This window comes from Amphibalanus amphitrite, unplaced genomic scaffold (genome assembly GCF_019059575.1).
Source record: "Amphibalanus amphitrite isolate SeventyFive unplaced genomic scaffold, NRLGWU_Aamphi_draft 000640F_arrow, whole genome shotgun sequence".
NCBI classification, from domain to species: domain Eukaryota; kingdom Metazoa; phylum Arthropoda; class Thecostraca; order Balanomorpha; family Balanidae; genus Amphibalanus; species Amphibalanus amphitrite.
Window position 1 is genome coordinate 227,779 of NW_024882134.1, and position 15,646 is coordinate 243,424.

Genomic DNA, 15,646 nt, shown 5'->3' on the forward strand with positions numbered 1-15,646 from the left:
GGTGCACTTTTATCGGGACTTAATTAAACTGATTTAAGAAAACAAACTATCTGCCACACCGAGGCCCTGGTTTGATCCGCGGCAGTCAGGGCGCGTTAGCCGCTCCGCCACCGCCGCCACCGCCCAGCTGGCCTCCGCCCCTACCGCCGTTCGTCGGACTCGACGGCGCGCTCAGTGAACCGTCGAGCGCGCGCCGGCGGCGGTCGGGACGGGTCCGGTAGCGATGTGGGTGCGGCGGGCCCGACGTGGCGCGTGTTGAGAGTCGCTGGCTCGGCGTGACGACCTTAGAGCACATCGCGGTGTTCTGCGGTGCACCGGAGGTGCCTGATTGGTGGGTGACCGTCTGAGGCCCGACCCGGCCCGGGGAGGCCCGCGGCTGCCGCAGCCATGCAGTCAGCCTACTCGAAGCGGCAAAAGGACCGTCTGCGACTGAGCGAGGACCGGCACCGTCCACTGGGTCGCACCATCCGACAGACTCTGGCCGAGATCTGCCGGCAGACCATCATCTTCCTGTTCAACCAGGTGGGCGTGGGCTGCCTGCTGCTGGGCTACACGGTGAGCGGCGCGTTCGTGTTCCGGCACACGGAGGCCGAGTACGACCGGCAGCTGACCGCGCACGTCGAGATGCACCGCGAGACGACGGCGCGCGACCTCTGGGAGCTCACCCGCCAGATGAACCAGTTCAACGTCACAGAGCCGGACTGGTGGCGACTGGTGACCAACCTGACGGCCGAATACCAGCAGGACGTCATCGAGTTTGTGCGCCGCGGCTACCTGGGCGGCAGCAGCGACCAGAGCATCTGGACGGTGCCGTCCTCCATCATCTACTGCATATCCATCTACTCAACCATAGGTGAGAGGGGCGACGCGGCAGTGACACGACCAAAGTCGGGATCCACAGTGGCTGTTTTTTCGTTATTGATTCGAGAAGGACGATAACCTATAGGCATAGGTATTGAACCACGAGTAGGTACCTAGAACAACTTTTTTAAACGTCGAGCCGTACCTATAGGAGAGACGTTTAAAAGATTTTTGTACCTATAGCAGTTTAATGGTTTTATTTTTATCCCATACCGCGATTTCTTTCGGGCGCTTAAGGTAAAAATGCTTTTATGTAAAAAATACGACATATTTCAGACTAGACGAAATGTCTACTAGACGTTTAAAAGTTTGTTAATCGTCTAAACGTTTAACAAATCAGTTAAACGACATCTGATAATTTTCTCTCTTTGCACGTGAAGCAATTGTAAACACTGTCTACATAGGCGGCGGAACGGGGGGGGGGGACACCGGGGCACCGTGCCCCCCCCCCCTTTGCTTTTGGCATTTTAACATAAGCCCGCCCCTATGCGCGTTGCATGGAAAGAATGGGACCAAAAGTCGGCGGTGCCCCCGCCTCCCTTTAATTGAAGGTGTTCCGCCGCCACTGACTGTCTACGGTGCGGGATAGCTATTATTTTACCTTTCATTAACAGAAAAGAAGGTACAAAATGGTAAAAAGTGTTTATTTACCGAAAATCGCGGATATCGGGGCGTTTTCTCTTCACCTTCATATGAATTTTACCTTACTAAGGCATTTGCACAATTCATGAAGGAGGAATTCGGGTTTTTGTGGACCGTGATTCACCAGAATGCAGAAAATTTCGGGCGTGTCTCCCTGGAGCGTGCCTCTCCGCCGGGACAGATCCTGCAGCCAAGTGACGGCTTCCGTCGGCGGTGGCCGTCCGCCCACCTCCGAGGGACGTCGACAGGTGTTTGGAGGGTCGACGATCATCGGGAGGAGCGCCCACCTTCGCTAAATACACGGCGCGGCCGCGGCGCTTTGTCCGCGAGCCCGGCGCGCTCAGGGGCGCTTTGTTGGTGGCATCCCGCGGGGCGGGCGGTCCGTCAGCCAGTGCGGAATCGCGGCCGTTCGACCCACCCCACTGTTTATACCTGGCAAAACAGAGGCGGCCTCTCGGCGCGCACGGCCGACGGAGCGGCCCGGGGCGGCGTGCTGCCGTCACCGGTCGGAGAACGGCGTGGCCCGCCCCGCGGCGTCAGGCGCCACTGCGCGACCGACCTGTGCCCGTCAAGCTCCGTCAGCGGCCGGGCGTTTTTGTCAACCGAGCCGGGATTTCAGACTCATTCAAAGCGCCGACGTAGCAAGGTTTATTTTTCAGCACCCTCGCTGTAAAACGCTAATTGACTTGTAAATGTCACCTGGGTGTCAGTGACATCGTTTTCACTATCAACATACCTACCGGCCAGTGTTTAAATTACGCCGTGCTGCTGATCCATTATAAAACATGTTTGTTTCTCCACGGTGAAAACGATAGTTTTGACAGACACCTATCTGTCATCACATTACGGAAGAATAAGACACCATTTTGTGTCTGTTAAAACCACGTCGAGTTCACTGGTGATGGCACCCTGGTGTTTTGCCACACTGGATTAGCTCCGTCAATAGCCGTTCTCCGACTCTCGTCTCGCGACCCCGTCTCGGTCTCACCGACCTGTAAGTACATAGTTCTCCGGGAATGGGATCAGGCCACGCGGTGTTCACACTGTGTACCTCGGACTATTTAGAGCCGACATTGAGCGTCGGTCGCTGGTAGCCACTCGGCCGAAATCTGTTGGTTTTGGAGTAGTCCAAGACGTCGGGCGGTCGTTATAGTTGCGTTGTTTCACCGCGATGGCCCAGTATTTCAGCGGGTTGACCGGGCCGCGTCACACCGGGCCAACGGGGTACTGTGCGGCGCACGGGCCGGCGCAGACGGGCGCCCCCTGACACACGGACATCACAGGCTGAGACGGGCACCCGCCGTTACACGGGGCACCACAGACTGAGACGGGCGCCCTACAGCGCACGGGCCGGCTCAGACGGGTGCCCCCCCCCCCCCACGGGACACCACAGGCTAGACGGGTGCCCTACAGCGCACGGGCCGGCAAAGACCACGTCTAGCCCTCCGTCATGCCTGCAGGGGCGGACGGGCACCCCCGTCACACGGGAACCATTAGACGGGCGCCCTACACGGCACGGGCTGGTGCGGACGGGCGCCCTCCATGGTATAGCTGTTGCAGGCACTTTAGAAAATCAGTCATTTTGTAAAATGCCTAGGCATTTTACAAAAAGACGGCTGTTTGAAAAATGACTGAACGCAACCAGGCTTTTTTTCAAAATGGCTAGCCATTTTACAAAATGACTAGGCATTTTGCAAAATGCCTGACCAGCATGGAACGTAGATCTCACTACAGATACCTACTATGGCCAACAGTTTTTGGACGTCTTCCTATACCCTATAGGAACGTGTTCAGTCTGTAGCTGATCGATTTGAAGCTCTGTGATGACGACAATGCTGAGTAACGACCAGGTTGAGTTGCAGACTCGACTGTAGCATAAAGCATTGTGTGGCTTAAGCCCAGTGTGGACCACCCCTCCCCTCCTCAGTTGACTAGACAGCGCTCATTGGCTCTAAGGAACTTCAACAAGTCTACCCTAGGCCTAGTCCACGCAATTGTTTACAGCATTATTGTTTAGGTTTTCTTCCTAACTTTTCTTTGGAATAAAAAAGCTTTCTGATCACAATGAATATTAAAGCAATAATGAACAAAACACGATTAATTTTGTTCTGTGGCAACAGCTTTGAGTACCTACTTGCATGGTCCCAGTTAAAAATACGAGTATCAAGCTCCACATCAGGAGAATCATCAGGTCGCTTGGCGTAGGACGAGAGCGTTGGTTTCAGAAGACACTAACGCCTAAGTGTGTGGGATCGAATCCTCGCGACCTCTAATAGTTTTACAGATGCAGGCCGGCATAGGGCCAGTCGTTTGTTGACGCTCCAGATCGATCATTTTAAATCCAGCAGCGTCGCTGACGTGGGGGTTGGAAATGTCGCGGGCCTGCACTTCTCAAAATAGAGGTAGGTATGGACTTCCCATTGCTGGACTCCTCTGGTCATAATGCTGGACTCCTCGGTCCACCTACACGCTACCAAAACGTATATAATTAGATACTCGTATCTACAACACGCTGCTCAGTCATTTTGTAAAATGGCTAGGTATTTTGTAAAATGCCTAGGCATTTTGCAAAATGACTGGAGAGTCAGTCATTTTGTAAAATGCCTAGGCTTTTTGCAAAAAGCCTGGAAAATCAGTCATTTTGCAAAATGCCTAGGCATTTTACAAAATGACTGATTTTCTAAAGTGCCTGCAACATAGCTATCAAAGACAGGTGTCCTCCATTATACTCGCGAACGACGGCTGGCACAGACCTGCACGGTGTCTGCGGTACAGACTATGTAGGGGAGAGTGGTGCAGGAGGCCCCCCCTTAAGCTCAGTTGCTATTTTTAGACAAATGATAATATTTAAGAGCTAACGTGTGCATGCGCTGTGAGCATGCATCATTTTCCCATACATATTTGCATTCAAAATGAATCTAGGGGGTACACAAACCGTAAACTTTAACATTTCGGAAAAAGTTGCAAAAGGGCCTCTTACACTATGGCCTATGGGTATGGTAAGACCCCCCCCTCGGGCGTTTTACAAGTCAAGTCGACTTGTAAAAGACGCTTTGCGAACACAGCTGCAAGGCCTTTTATTTCGAAACGCTAAGCAAATACGGTGTTGTCGAAACCAATAACACTTCCAAAGCGCTCGAACAATGCGAAAACTAGCACAACCAAACGCTGATGACCAACGAAAATTGTACCTATTACCTCTAAGAAAAGAAACAGAAAAAAGAAACAAAAACAAACTCCTTGAAAAAAGAATGCCACGCCTGCCGCAGGTGCAGGCGTTTTAGCATCGGGGGCATTTTTTATCGGGGGGGCGTTTTATCATCCTCGAAGGGAGGGCCTCTTAAAAAAATGCAGTGTTTTAACGTCACAATCTTTATGGTTTATGAGACATTTGCAGCGCACCAGAACATGGTCTATTCTGAAGCTAACATGTGACAAATTTCGATGAGATAAGATTGCATTTGATAGCCATTGTTTTTTCAGATATTAATATAAGGGTGATAAAGATGCATATATCTGGCAAGTAAAGGGGCAAAAACAGAAACAGGCTTACCAAAAGTCTCTGCGACGCACCTGATACCTCAGGTTTCGTGAGTTGTTGTTTCAAGAGGGCTTCTGCTTTACAAGTACATTAAAAAATAAATAACATTATTGGTTTGGTAAAAAAAGCGATGGGGCCTCTTACCGACCCTGGGCGTCTTACACGGATCTCCCCTACAGACGATACTATCTTTCGGAACTCTGGTGTGTGCTCCAGGATCCACGTTACTGACGGATAGTATAATACGTACAGACGAGAGCCCTCTGAGGCTCCAAATCATGACGAGCGGATCAGTTCTGACCGGGCTTGGTTCCCGAGAGTGTTTTCACCGAACTGGGGGCCTTCACGAATCACGAATATGAAATGATTGCGAAAACAAAACTGACATCTACGGTCCCCTGGCTTCTATCTGTGGACATATATAGTGGCGACATATTGCTGTACTTATTAATTGCTCCGATTTAAACCGACAACAGCTGAGTCGTTTAGGGTTGAGGTTGTACGGTCACCTTTCTGCAGCTATGTTTGTCCGCGCTGGCTGTCATATGGTAGGACGTCGGGCGACAGTGAGCGATTGTCGGAGCTCCGTTGACTAATCGGGCCGCGAGCTGACGGCTGGCGGCGAGCGACAGGGGACACGGTCCGCCATGCCGTCTCCCGGGCGGCGGCGGCCCGTGCTCGGCTCGTTCCGTGTCTCCGGAACAATTAATCTCGCCGGCGCTCGTCGCCCATTGGGGCACCGCTGATAAATCATATGGAGCGGCGTCATATCTCCATCAGCTCTCTCTCAGCTCAGGAACCTCGACCACACTCAACCTGTCCGTGCTGGATATCTTGTCACGACCATGGTGACTTTTCTGACCGACCTGTTAATTGAAAACGTCCCGACAATTACCAATAAAGCAAATTCTCTGCTACACCTTGGTCCTCCTAATTATCTAGCATTTACTGCAATGATAGACTTCACTGAGTCCAGCTACGTTACCACGACGTTGCAGTGCCGCACAACGCGTCCACGGCCGTTGAACGAGTCTAGTGCAGCGCAGACGCTTTTACGGGCATTGCGGTGCAGCCTACTTAGCAGGCGTTTGCTTTGCGGCACAGTATAGATGCAGGCGTTTATACGGCGGCGCAGCGCAACTGCTGGCGGGTTATGCCTATGAAACGTTAGTAGTTATAACCTTTTAGGGCATTTTTGCTGTCGATTGGCGCTGCGAAATCGGGAATAATGTGTGATGCAGGAAATATACCAGGAAATGATGCAGGTAATAATACAATGTTAAGAGGCATGTACTGATAACGGGCGTGCCGTTTCAACATATAAATTTCAGAATTAGTGCGTGTCGTCAGGAAATCAGACTATTGCAGCACTCGACTCTGAGATCACATTTCTGCACTTATCCCATGTCTCACCCGGTTGTCAATGCCAATAATTAAATATAAGAGCTGCCACGATCCTCATAGTCCATCGGCGTGTTGTGCACGTCGTTTGTCCCACCCACGCTACTCTCCTCTCTCCCACCCGCCTCCATACACACATACGGCATCATCCCACCGCCTGCAGTCCCGACAGATGAGCGGGTCCGCCGCGCTGCCGATGATCCCCCGTCGACAGTAAACAACCTCTGACACTGACGAATGCCGCTTCGGAAACTACACACACATCGGCCGTGACGGCGTCCGGATTTCTGAGACGGTTCGCTCGGGTGATCGGACGGCGGTGTTCGTCTGGAGCCGGTGTGTCGGGGCGTGATTCCTCCTCTGGCAGGGGCGGGGGCGGACAGCCGAGATGGAGCAGCCGGCCGGCCACTGTCGCCACCGAGCCGGCCAGACATGACGCGCGGTGTCCGCCCGCCTGATGGATCGCGGCCCGTCCCTCCCACCTCACAGGGACGCCCCACCAGCGCCCCGGGCTCAGGGGCACTGTCACGTGACCGAACCGCCGCCGTCGGACGGAGTCTGACCTCAGCCGACCTGCGGGCCCATCTGCCGCCGCGGGCGGTCGGCGGGCCGCCGAGGACCCCGTGCAAACAAACAGGCTCCCCGGCGGGCCACCGCTCGTGGGCCGCAGTAATGACGCTCGTCAGCGCGGGGCGCCGCCGTCACGTGCTCCCGGACCTGGGCGAGGAGTCATCGGATGACAGGGTGCCTCTCAGAAAGCCAGCCGCGGTCACCCGGTCACCGGTCACGGGTCATCGGTCACGACGGCCGAAGGTCAGAGACGGCGGCAGTTTCGGTCGCCGAGCACGGGGCCGCGCTTACTGCTCTACGGCGAGCCGCACGAACTGGTAATACCGGAGATACATTTCCGGGCCAATATAACCGGATCCACTGAATGATGGGATTGAAGGCCACATCATAAGCCACAGATTAAACGTTCCATTGGTGCGCTCATTGGTAATAAATACTCCACATCTGGCTTCGTATGGCCGTATTCCACGAATCAGCAGAGTAATTAAACGATGAATATGAAAAATTTAGCCGAGTTTTGGCCTGATTTGTCTGGCCAAAACAATGAAACGGGCAATGCCGACCACTCTGACCCTTAGCTGGATTATCTGACGGTTGATCTCTCTGTCCACGCGCAGGTTACGGCTACCTGACGCCGCACACCACCTGGGGCAAGATCTGCACAATCATCTACGCCATCGTGGGCATCCCGCTGATGCTACTCTACATGTCCAACGTGGGAGCAGTGCTCGCCAACTGCTTCAAGTTCGTCTATTTCAAAATGCTCCGGTAAGTACATAATTTTTCCAACGTCTATGTACATATGAACCTTTAAAGGGACCCTCCCACCTTAACATTAGATTTGAGTTGCGATAGCCAAAATGGGGTCCCTGGCTCACAATTACCGGTTTCGGCACTCACAACATCGAGAAATGCCTTAAATCGGAAATATTGAATTTCAAAATTGCAGCATTTTGATTCAGAGGGGCTAATGCTTAGGAATACCCCTCTGAATGTGTGACGTCAGAGCAGATATCTAACGATTTTTAACCCTCGCCCTGGCAGGGGGGGGTCGATGCGACCCCCCCCCTAAGGTTTTTCGAGGATAGCGTAAAAACGGCGGCGCGCAGCGCCGCCAAATTTGGCACAGCCTATGGGGCAACCTTTTTACATATGACCTGAAAATTTCAGGTCCGTGTGACCTTGGGTCAGGTCACCAGGTCAGAAAAACCGGTACAAGGTCATGGTCAAATTTCAATTTTCTTTTTGCACCTGTCCAACTCACAGTTTTGCACTGATTTCCTTCAAACTTTCAGGATGTGCTAAGGTCACCGAGTTGTATTACATATAGTTCGGGTTTTTTGAGGTCACTGACCTGAGGTCAGTTAGAGGTCATAACGTCGTAATGTTAAGCCTATGGGAAAATACTAAATTCGGAAAATACTGGAGATATCCGCTTCGTTCTATCACTTTTGTGCTTTGAAACCAAAGTACTTAACAGCAGGTCACTTGGTGCTTCTTTGTTTGGTGTACTTATCCATGGGTCAGGTCAAATGAGGTCAACTGAGGTCAAATGACGTTTTTGCCAATAACTTGGCACATAATGACGCTAGAGCTTAAAAAATGGTATCATTGTGTTCCTGGTGATCAGCCGAATCGAATGATATGCGATATGATGCAATTTGGTTAACTTTAACTTAATTTATTAATTTAAGTTTACTTAAAATTTAAGAAAAACTTTAAGTACACTTAAGCAATCTAAAAAGTATATCATTCGACGCGCCTTGACGTGCTGAGTTCACTGGTGCTTTTCTTTTTGCTCTATCTTAATTAGATCAAAAGTTATAAGCGAAAAACTTTTGACCTGTTTTTAGCGAAATTTTTGCATTTATACCCCCCAAACCCCCCTAAATATTGACCTAGAGCAACCAAATTTGCACAGGGGCGAGAACTCCAGGGGGCCCACCTACCTACCAAATTTGGTGTTTCTAGGTGCCATAGGAGCCAATCGCGAGGGGGGGGGTCGCATCGACCCCCCCCTGCCAGGCCGTGTTATGAAAAATGCCCTGCCAGGGCGAGGGTTAAATGCTTGACTAAAACGTTTTGTAGCACGCGGTGGTATATGCTATTTGCGCGCAACATCTGCCGCAAACGCCGCACTTCTAAAATAAAGTCGCTAGAAACAGCGGAGATACCAAAAAAGTAAACAAAAGTAAAAGTATAATATCTTGAAAACCGGTGGATATTTTTCGGTGAAATTTGGTAGATATTTGTTTTCGCTCTTTCTGAACCGAGCGACATCACTTTCATGCCAATTCATAAACTTTTTTGAAGGTGGGAGGGTCCCTTTAATGCTTGCATACATACTCATGTCGGATAATATTTATCGCCGCTTCAAAATGCTTATTTGTTTCGTGACGAATGTGTCGGTGACCGTTGCGACTTCGATCAGATCAATTCCTTCGTCAGTTTTTGGCCTTAGTGTCTGTCTCATGTCATTGTGGAGCAGCTGAAAAGTCACCAGGTGCCTTTCATTTACTAGTTGCCCGTCTGCTCCGCTCTGGCAAGATGCGCAGCGATTCCCGTCTCCGAGCGGCGTACGCGACGGTCGGGTCTGGCACGCCGGGCGGGGTCGGGGCGGAGCGAGGCTCCGCGGGGTGTCATTCGGGACGGCACGCCCGGCCCGCGGCCTGCCGGACAGGTGACGGACGACCGTCACGGCACCGTCACCAGCCGTCACGCGGCGTCACAACACAGCGTCACGGCAGAACGCGCCGTAAATTCCGGCAGACACTGCTATTGAGCCGAACACAATAGAGAGGCTGAACGGTACACGTTCATTGACTCGAAAATTGTTATTTTGTACGTTTGACAGAACATTAAGTTAGTGCGGAATGGTTGTTGCTATTTTCTTAACTTCTTCATGCGAATAACCTTTCACGTTTCAGTCACGTTTGAAGTAGCTCACGCGGCACCGTTCAACCGGTGCAGAGCCTATTTTAAGGGAATTTGACTGGGGGGGGGGGCAACCTGGAAAATTGTCTTTAATAATCCATTAACCCTCGCCCGTATTGGTGTTTCCAGTAGCGAGCGTATAGGGGGGGGGGGTCCGTTGGACCCTCCCCCTTGCCGTTTCGCCCCTGATCGAGCTAGAGCTTCGCGGAAAAAACGACCGTGTTGCCCGTGATAAAAGGAAGCCGATTATACCCAATTTTAAGGTCCTAGGTCATCGGTTGACCTTCCAGGTCAGGTCATTGACCCAAAAGTCGGGAAAATCGGGACCTGTTAGAGCGTCGTAAAGAGTGGCTGCTATGGTTTTTCGGGGTGCTGATCACGAATATCATGTTAGTTATGATCATAGATGATGTCTTCATGCATTTAGGCCAGGTCAGGTCAGGTCAGGTCAACCAGTAAGGGAGTGCCGGGTATTCGTAGTAGGTGGCAACCGCCTCTGACAGCTTCGTAACATGTTACGAAGGCACCAAAACTACTTCGTAAATGGTCAAATGGTTACGTGCGTGAAGTTAGCGTCGTATTCCGCGACGGATTCAGCGTCGAGTCCGAATTTCAACTAAACCCAACCTATCCGATGCAGTTTGGGACGCTGATTCCGAATATCGTATTCATTTCAAATTTCAAGGTCATCTTCAAGGTCAAATCACGGATTGAAATTGAGTCCCCGATTTTTCCTACACCGATCGTCCGATCCGATTTCTGAAGGTCGCATTCGAAAGCTAGGGTCAGAATCTCGAATTCCCTAATATATACCTTATTAAAAATATTTGACCTTAAAGGTCAAATCACGGATTAAAATTTTGAGTCCCCCTATTTTTTCTACACGGATCGTCCGATCCAATTTCTGATGGTCGCATTCGATAGCTAGGGTCAGAATCTCGAGTTCCCTAATATATACCTTATTAAAAATATTTGACCTTAAAGGTCAAATCACGGATTGAAATTTTGAGTCCCCCTATTTTTTCTACACCGATCGTCCGATCCGATTTCTGATGGTCGCATTCGATAGCTAGGGTCAGAATCTCGAGTTCCCTAATATATACCTTATTAAAAATATTTGACCTTAAAGGTCAAATCACGGATTAAAATTTTGAGTCCCCCTATTTTTTCTACACCGATCGTCCGATCCAATTTCTGATGGTCGCATTCGATAGCTAGGGTCAGAATCTCGAGTTCCCTTATATATACCTTATTAAAAATATTTGACCTTAAAGGTCAAATCACGGATTAAAATTTTGAGTCCCCCTATTTTTTCTACACCGATCGTCCGATCCAATTTCTGATGGTCGCATTCGATAGCTAGGGTCAGAATCTCGAGTTCGCTAATATATACCTTATTAAAAATATTTGACCTTAAAGGTCAAATCACGGATTGAAATTTTGAGTCCCCCTATTTTTTCTACACCGATCGTCCGATCCAATTTCTGATGATCGCATTCCATAGCTAGGGTCAGAATCTCGAGTTCCCTAAGATATACATTATTAAAAATATTTGACCTTAAAGGTCAAATCACGGATTGAAATTTTAGTCTCCCTATTTTTTCTACACCGATCGTCCGATCCAATTTCTGATGGTCGCATTCGATAGCCAGGGTCAGAATCTCGAGTTCCCTAATACATACCTTATTAAAAATATTTGACCTTAAAGGTTAAAGGACTCAAAATTTCAATCCGTGATTTGACCTTTAAGGTCAAATATTTCTAATAAGGTATATATTAGGGAATTCGAGATTCTGACCCTAGCTATCGAATGCGACCTTCAGAAATCGAATCGGACGATCGGTGTAGAAAAAATCGGGGGACTCAAAATTTCAATCCGTGATGTGACCTTAAAGGTCGAATATCCGTGATTTGACCTTTAAGGTCAAATATTTTTAATAAGGTATACATTAGAGAACTCGAGATTCTGACCCTAGCTATCGAATGCGACCATCAGAAATCGGATCGGACGATCGGTGTAGAAAAAATTGGGTGACTCAAAATGTCAATCCGTGATTTGACCTTTAAGGTCAAATATTTTTAATAAGGTATATATAAGGGAACTCGAGATTCTGACCCTAGCTATCGAATGCGACCATCAGAAAATGGATCCGACGATCGGTGTAGAAACAATAGGGGACTCAAAATTTCAATCCGTGATTTGACCTTTAAGGTCAAATATTTTTAATAAGGTATATATTAGGGAACTCGAGATTCTGACCCTAGCTATCGAATGCGACCATCAGAAATTGGATCGAACGATCGGCGTAGAAAAAATAGGGGACTCAAAATTTCAATCCGTGATTTGACCTTTAAGGTCAAATATTTTTAATAAGATATGTATTAGGGAACTCGAGATGCTGACCCTAGCTATCGAATGCGACCATCAGAAATTGGATCGGACGATCGGTGTAGAAAAAATATGGGGACTCAAAATTTCAATCCGTGATTTGACCTTTAAGGTCAAATATTTATAATAAGGTATATATTAGAGAACTCGAGATTCTGACCCTAGCTATCGAACGCGACCATCAGAAATTGGATCGGACGATCGGTGTAGAAAAAATAGGGGACTAAAAATTTCAATCCGTGATGTGACCTTTAAGGTCGAATATCCGTGATTGGACCATTAAGGTCAAATATTTTTAATAAGGTATATATCAGGGAACTCGAGATTCTGACCCTAGCTATCGAATGCGACCATCAGAAATTGGATAGGACGATCGGTGTAGATAAAATAGGGGACTCAAAATTTCAATCCGTGATTTGACCTTTAAGGTCAAATATTTTTAATAAGGTATATATTAGGGAACTCGAGATTCTGACCCTAGCTATCGAATGCGACCATCAGAAATTGGATCGGACGATCGGTGTAGAAAAAATATGGGGACTCAAAATTTCAATCCGTGACTTGACCTTTAAGGTCAAATATTTTTAATAAGGTATATATTAGGGAACTTGAGATTCTGACCCTAGCTATCGAATGCGACCATCAGAAATTGGATCGGACGATCGGTGTAGAAAAAATAGGGGGACTCAAAATTTCAATCCGTGATTTGACCTTTAAGGTCAAATATTTTTAATAAGGTATATATTAGGGAACTCGAGATTCTGACCCTAGCTATCGAATGCGACCATCAGAAATTGGATCGAACGATCGGCGTAGAAAAAATAGGGGGACTCAAAACTTCAATCCGTGATTTGACCTTTAAGGTCAAATATTTTTAATAAGGTATGTATTACGGAACTCGAGATGCTGACCCTAGCTATCGAATGCGACCATCAGAAATTGGATTGGACGATCGGTGTAGAAAAAATAGGGGACTCAAAATTTCAATCCGTGATTTGACCTTTAAGGTCAAATATTTTTAATAAGGTATATATTAGGGAACTCGAGATTCTGACCCTAGCTATCGAATGCGACCATCAGAAATTGGATCGAACGATCGGCGTAGAAAAAATAGGGGGACTCAAAACTTCAATCCGTGATTTGACCTTTAAGGTCAAATATTTTTAATAAGGTATGTATTAGGGAACTCGAGATGCTGACCCTAGCTATCGAATGCGACCATCAGAAATTGGATCGGACGATCGGTGTAGAAAAAATATGGGGACTCAAAATTTCAATCCGTGATTTCACCTTTAAGGTCAAATATTTTTAATAATGTATATATTAGAGAACTCGAGATTCTGACCCTAGCTATCGAACGCGACCATCAGAAATTGGATCGGACGATCGGTGTAGAAAAAATAGGGGACTCAAAATTTCAATCCGTGATGTCACCTTTAAGGTCGAATATCCGTGATTGGACCATTAAGGTCAAATATTTTTAATAAGGTATATATCAGGGAACTCGAGATTCTGACCCTAGCTATCGAATGCGACCATCAGAAATTGGATAGGACGATCGGTGTAGATAAAATAGGGGGACTCAAAATTTCAATCCGTGATTTGACCTTTAAGGTCAAATATTTTTAATAAGGTATATATTAGTGAACTCGAGATTCTGACCATAGCTATCGAATGCGACCATCAGAAATTGGATCGGACGATCGGTGTAGAAAAATAGGGGGACTCAAAATTTCAATCCGTGATTTGACCTTTAAGGTCAAATATTTTTAATAAGGTATATACTAGGGAACTTGAGATTCTGACCCTAGCTATCGAATGCGAACATCTGAAATTGGATCGGACGATCGGTGTAGAAAAAATAGGGGGACTCAAAATTTCAATCCGTGATTTGACCTTTAAGGTCAAATATTTTTAATAAGGTATATTATAGGGAATTCGAGATTCTGACCCTAGCTATCGAATGCGACCTTCAGAAATCGGATCGGACGATCGGTGTAGAAAAAATCGGGGGACTCAAAATTTCAATCCGTGATGTGACCTTTAAGGTCGAATATCCGTGATTTGACCTTTAAGGTCAAATATTTTTAAAAAGTATATATTAGCGAACTCGAGATTCTTACCCTAGCTATCGAATGCGACCATCAGAAATCGGATCGGACGATCGGTGTAGAAAAAATTGGGGACTCAAAATTTCAATCCGTGATTTGACCTTTAAGGTCAAATATTTTTAATAAGGTATATATTAGGGAACTCGAGATTCTGACCCTAGCTATCGAATGCGACCATCAGAAATTGGATCGGACGATCGGTGTAGAAAAAATAGGGGACTTAAAATTTCAATCCGTGATTTGACCTTTAAGGTCAAATATTTTTAATAAGGTATATATTAGGGAACTCGAGATTCTGACCCTAGCTATCGAATGCGACCATCAGAAATTGGATCGGACGATCGGTGTAGAAAAAATATGGGGACTCAAAATTTCAATCCGTGACTTGACCTTTAAGGTCAAATATTTTTAATAAGGTATATATTAGGGAACTTGAGATTCTGACCCTAGCTATCGAATGCGACCATCAGAAATTGGATCGGACGATCGGTGTAGAAAAAATAGGGGGACTCAAAATTTCAATCCGTGATTTGACCTTTAAGGTCAAATATTTTTAATAAGGTATATATTAGGGAACTTGAGATTTTGACCCTAGCTATCGAATGCGACCATCAGAAATTGGATCGAACGATCGGCGTAGAAAAAATAGGGGGACTCAAAACTTCAATCCGTGATTTGACCTTTAAGGTCAAATATTTTTAATAAGGTATGTATTAGGGAACTCGAGATGCTGACCCTAGCTATCGAATGCGACCATCAGAAATTGGATTGGACGATCGGTGTAGAAAAAATAGGGGACTCAAAATTTCAATCCGTGATTTGACCTTTAAGGTCAAATATTTTTAATAAGGTATATATTAGGGAACTCGAGATTCTGACCCTAGCTATCGAATGCGACCATCAGAAATTGGATCGAACGATCGGCGTAGAAAAAATAGGGGGACTCAAAACTTCAATCCGTGATTTGACCTTTAAGGTCAAATATTTTTAATAAGGTATGTATTAGGGAACTCGAGATGCTGACCCTAGCTATCGAATGCGACCATCAGAAATTGGATCGGACGATCGGTGTAGAAAAAATATGGGGACTCAAAATTTCAATCCGTGATTTCACCTTTAAGGTCAAATATTTTTAATAAGGTATATATTAGAGAACTCGAGATTCTGACCCTAGCTATCGAACGCGACCATCAGAAA

The 15,646-nt window shown here is 47.2% G+C and overlaps 1 protein-coding gene across 1 annotated transcript in view; it reads left to right on the top strand.

Annotated features, from left to right (window-relative positions):
• Window positions 1–15,646, top strand: part of LOC122363810 (potassium channel subfamily K member 18-like) — a 25,920-nt gene continuing 10,274 nt past the window's right edge. Inside the window, exons 1-2 of the mRNA XM_043333537.1 lie at window positions 1–853; window positions 7,633–7,783. Of these exons, the coding sequence (XP_043189472.1) occupies window positions 388–853; window positions 7,633–7,783 (617 nt within the window). The 5' untranslated portion in view covers window positions 1–387. The remainder of the gene's footprint in view (window positions 854–7,632; window positions 7,784–15,646) is intronic.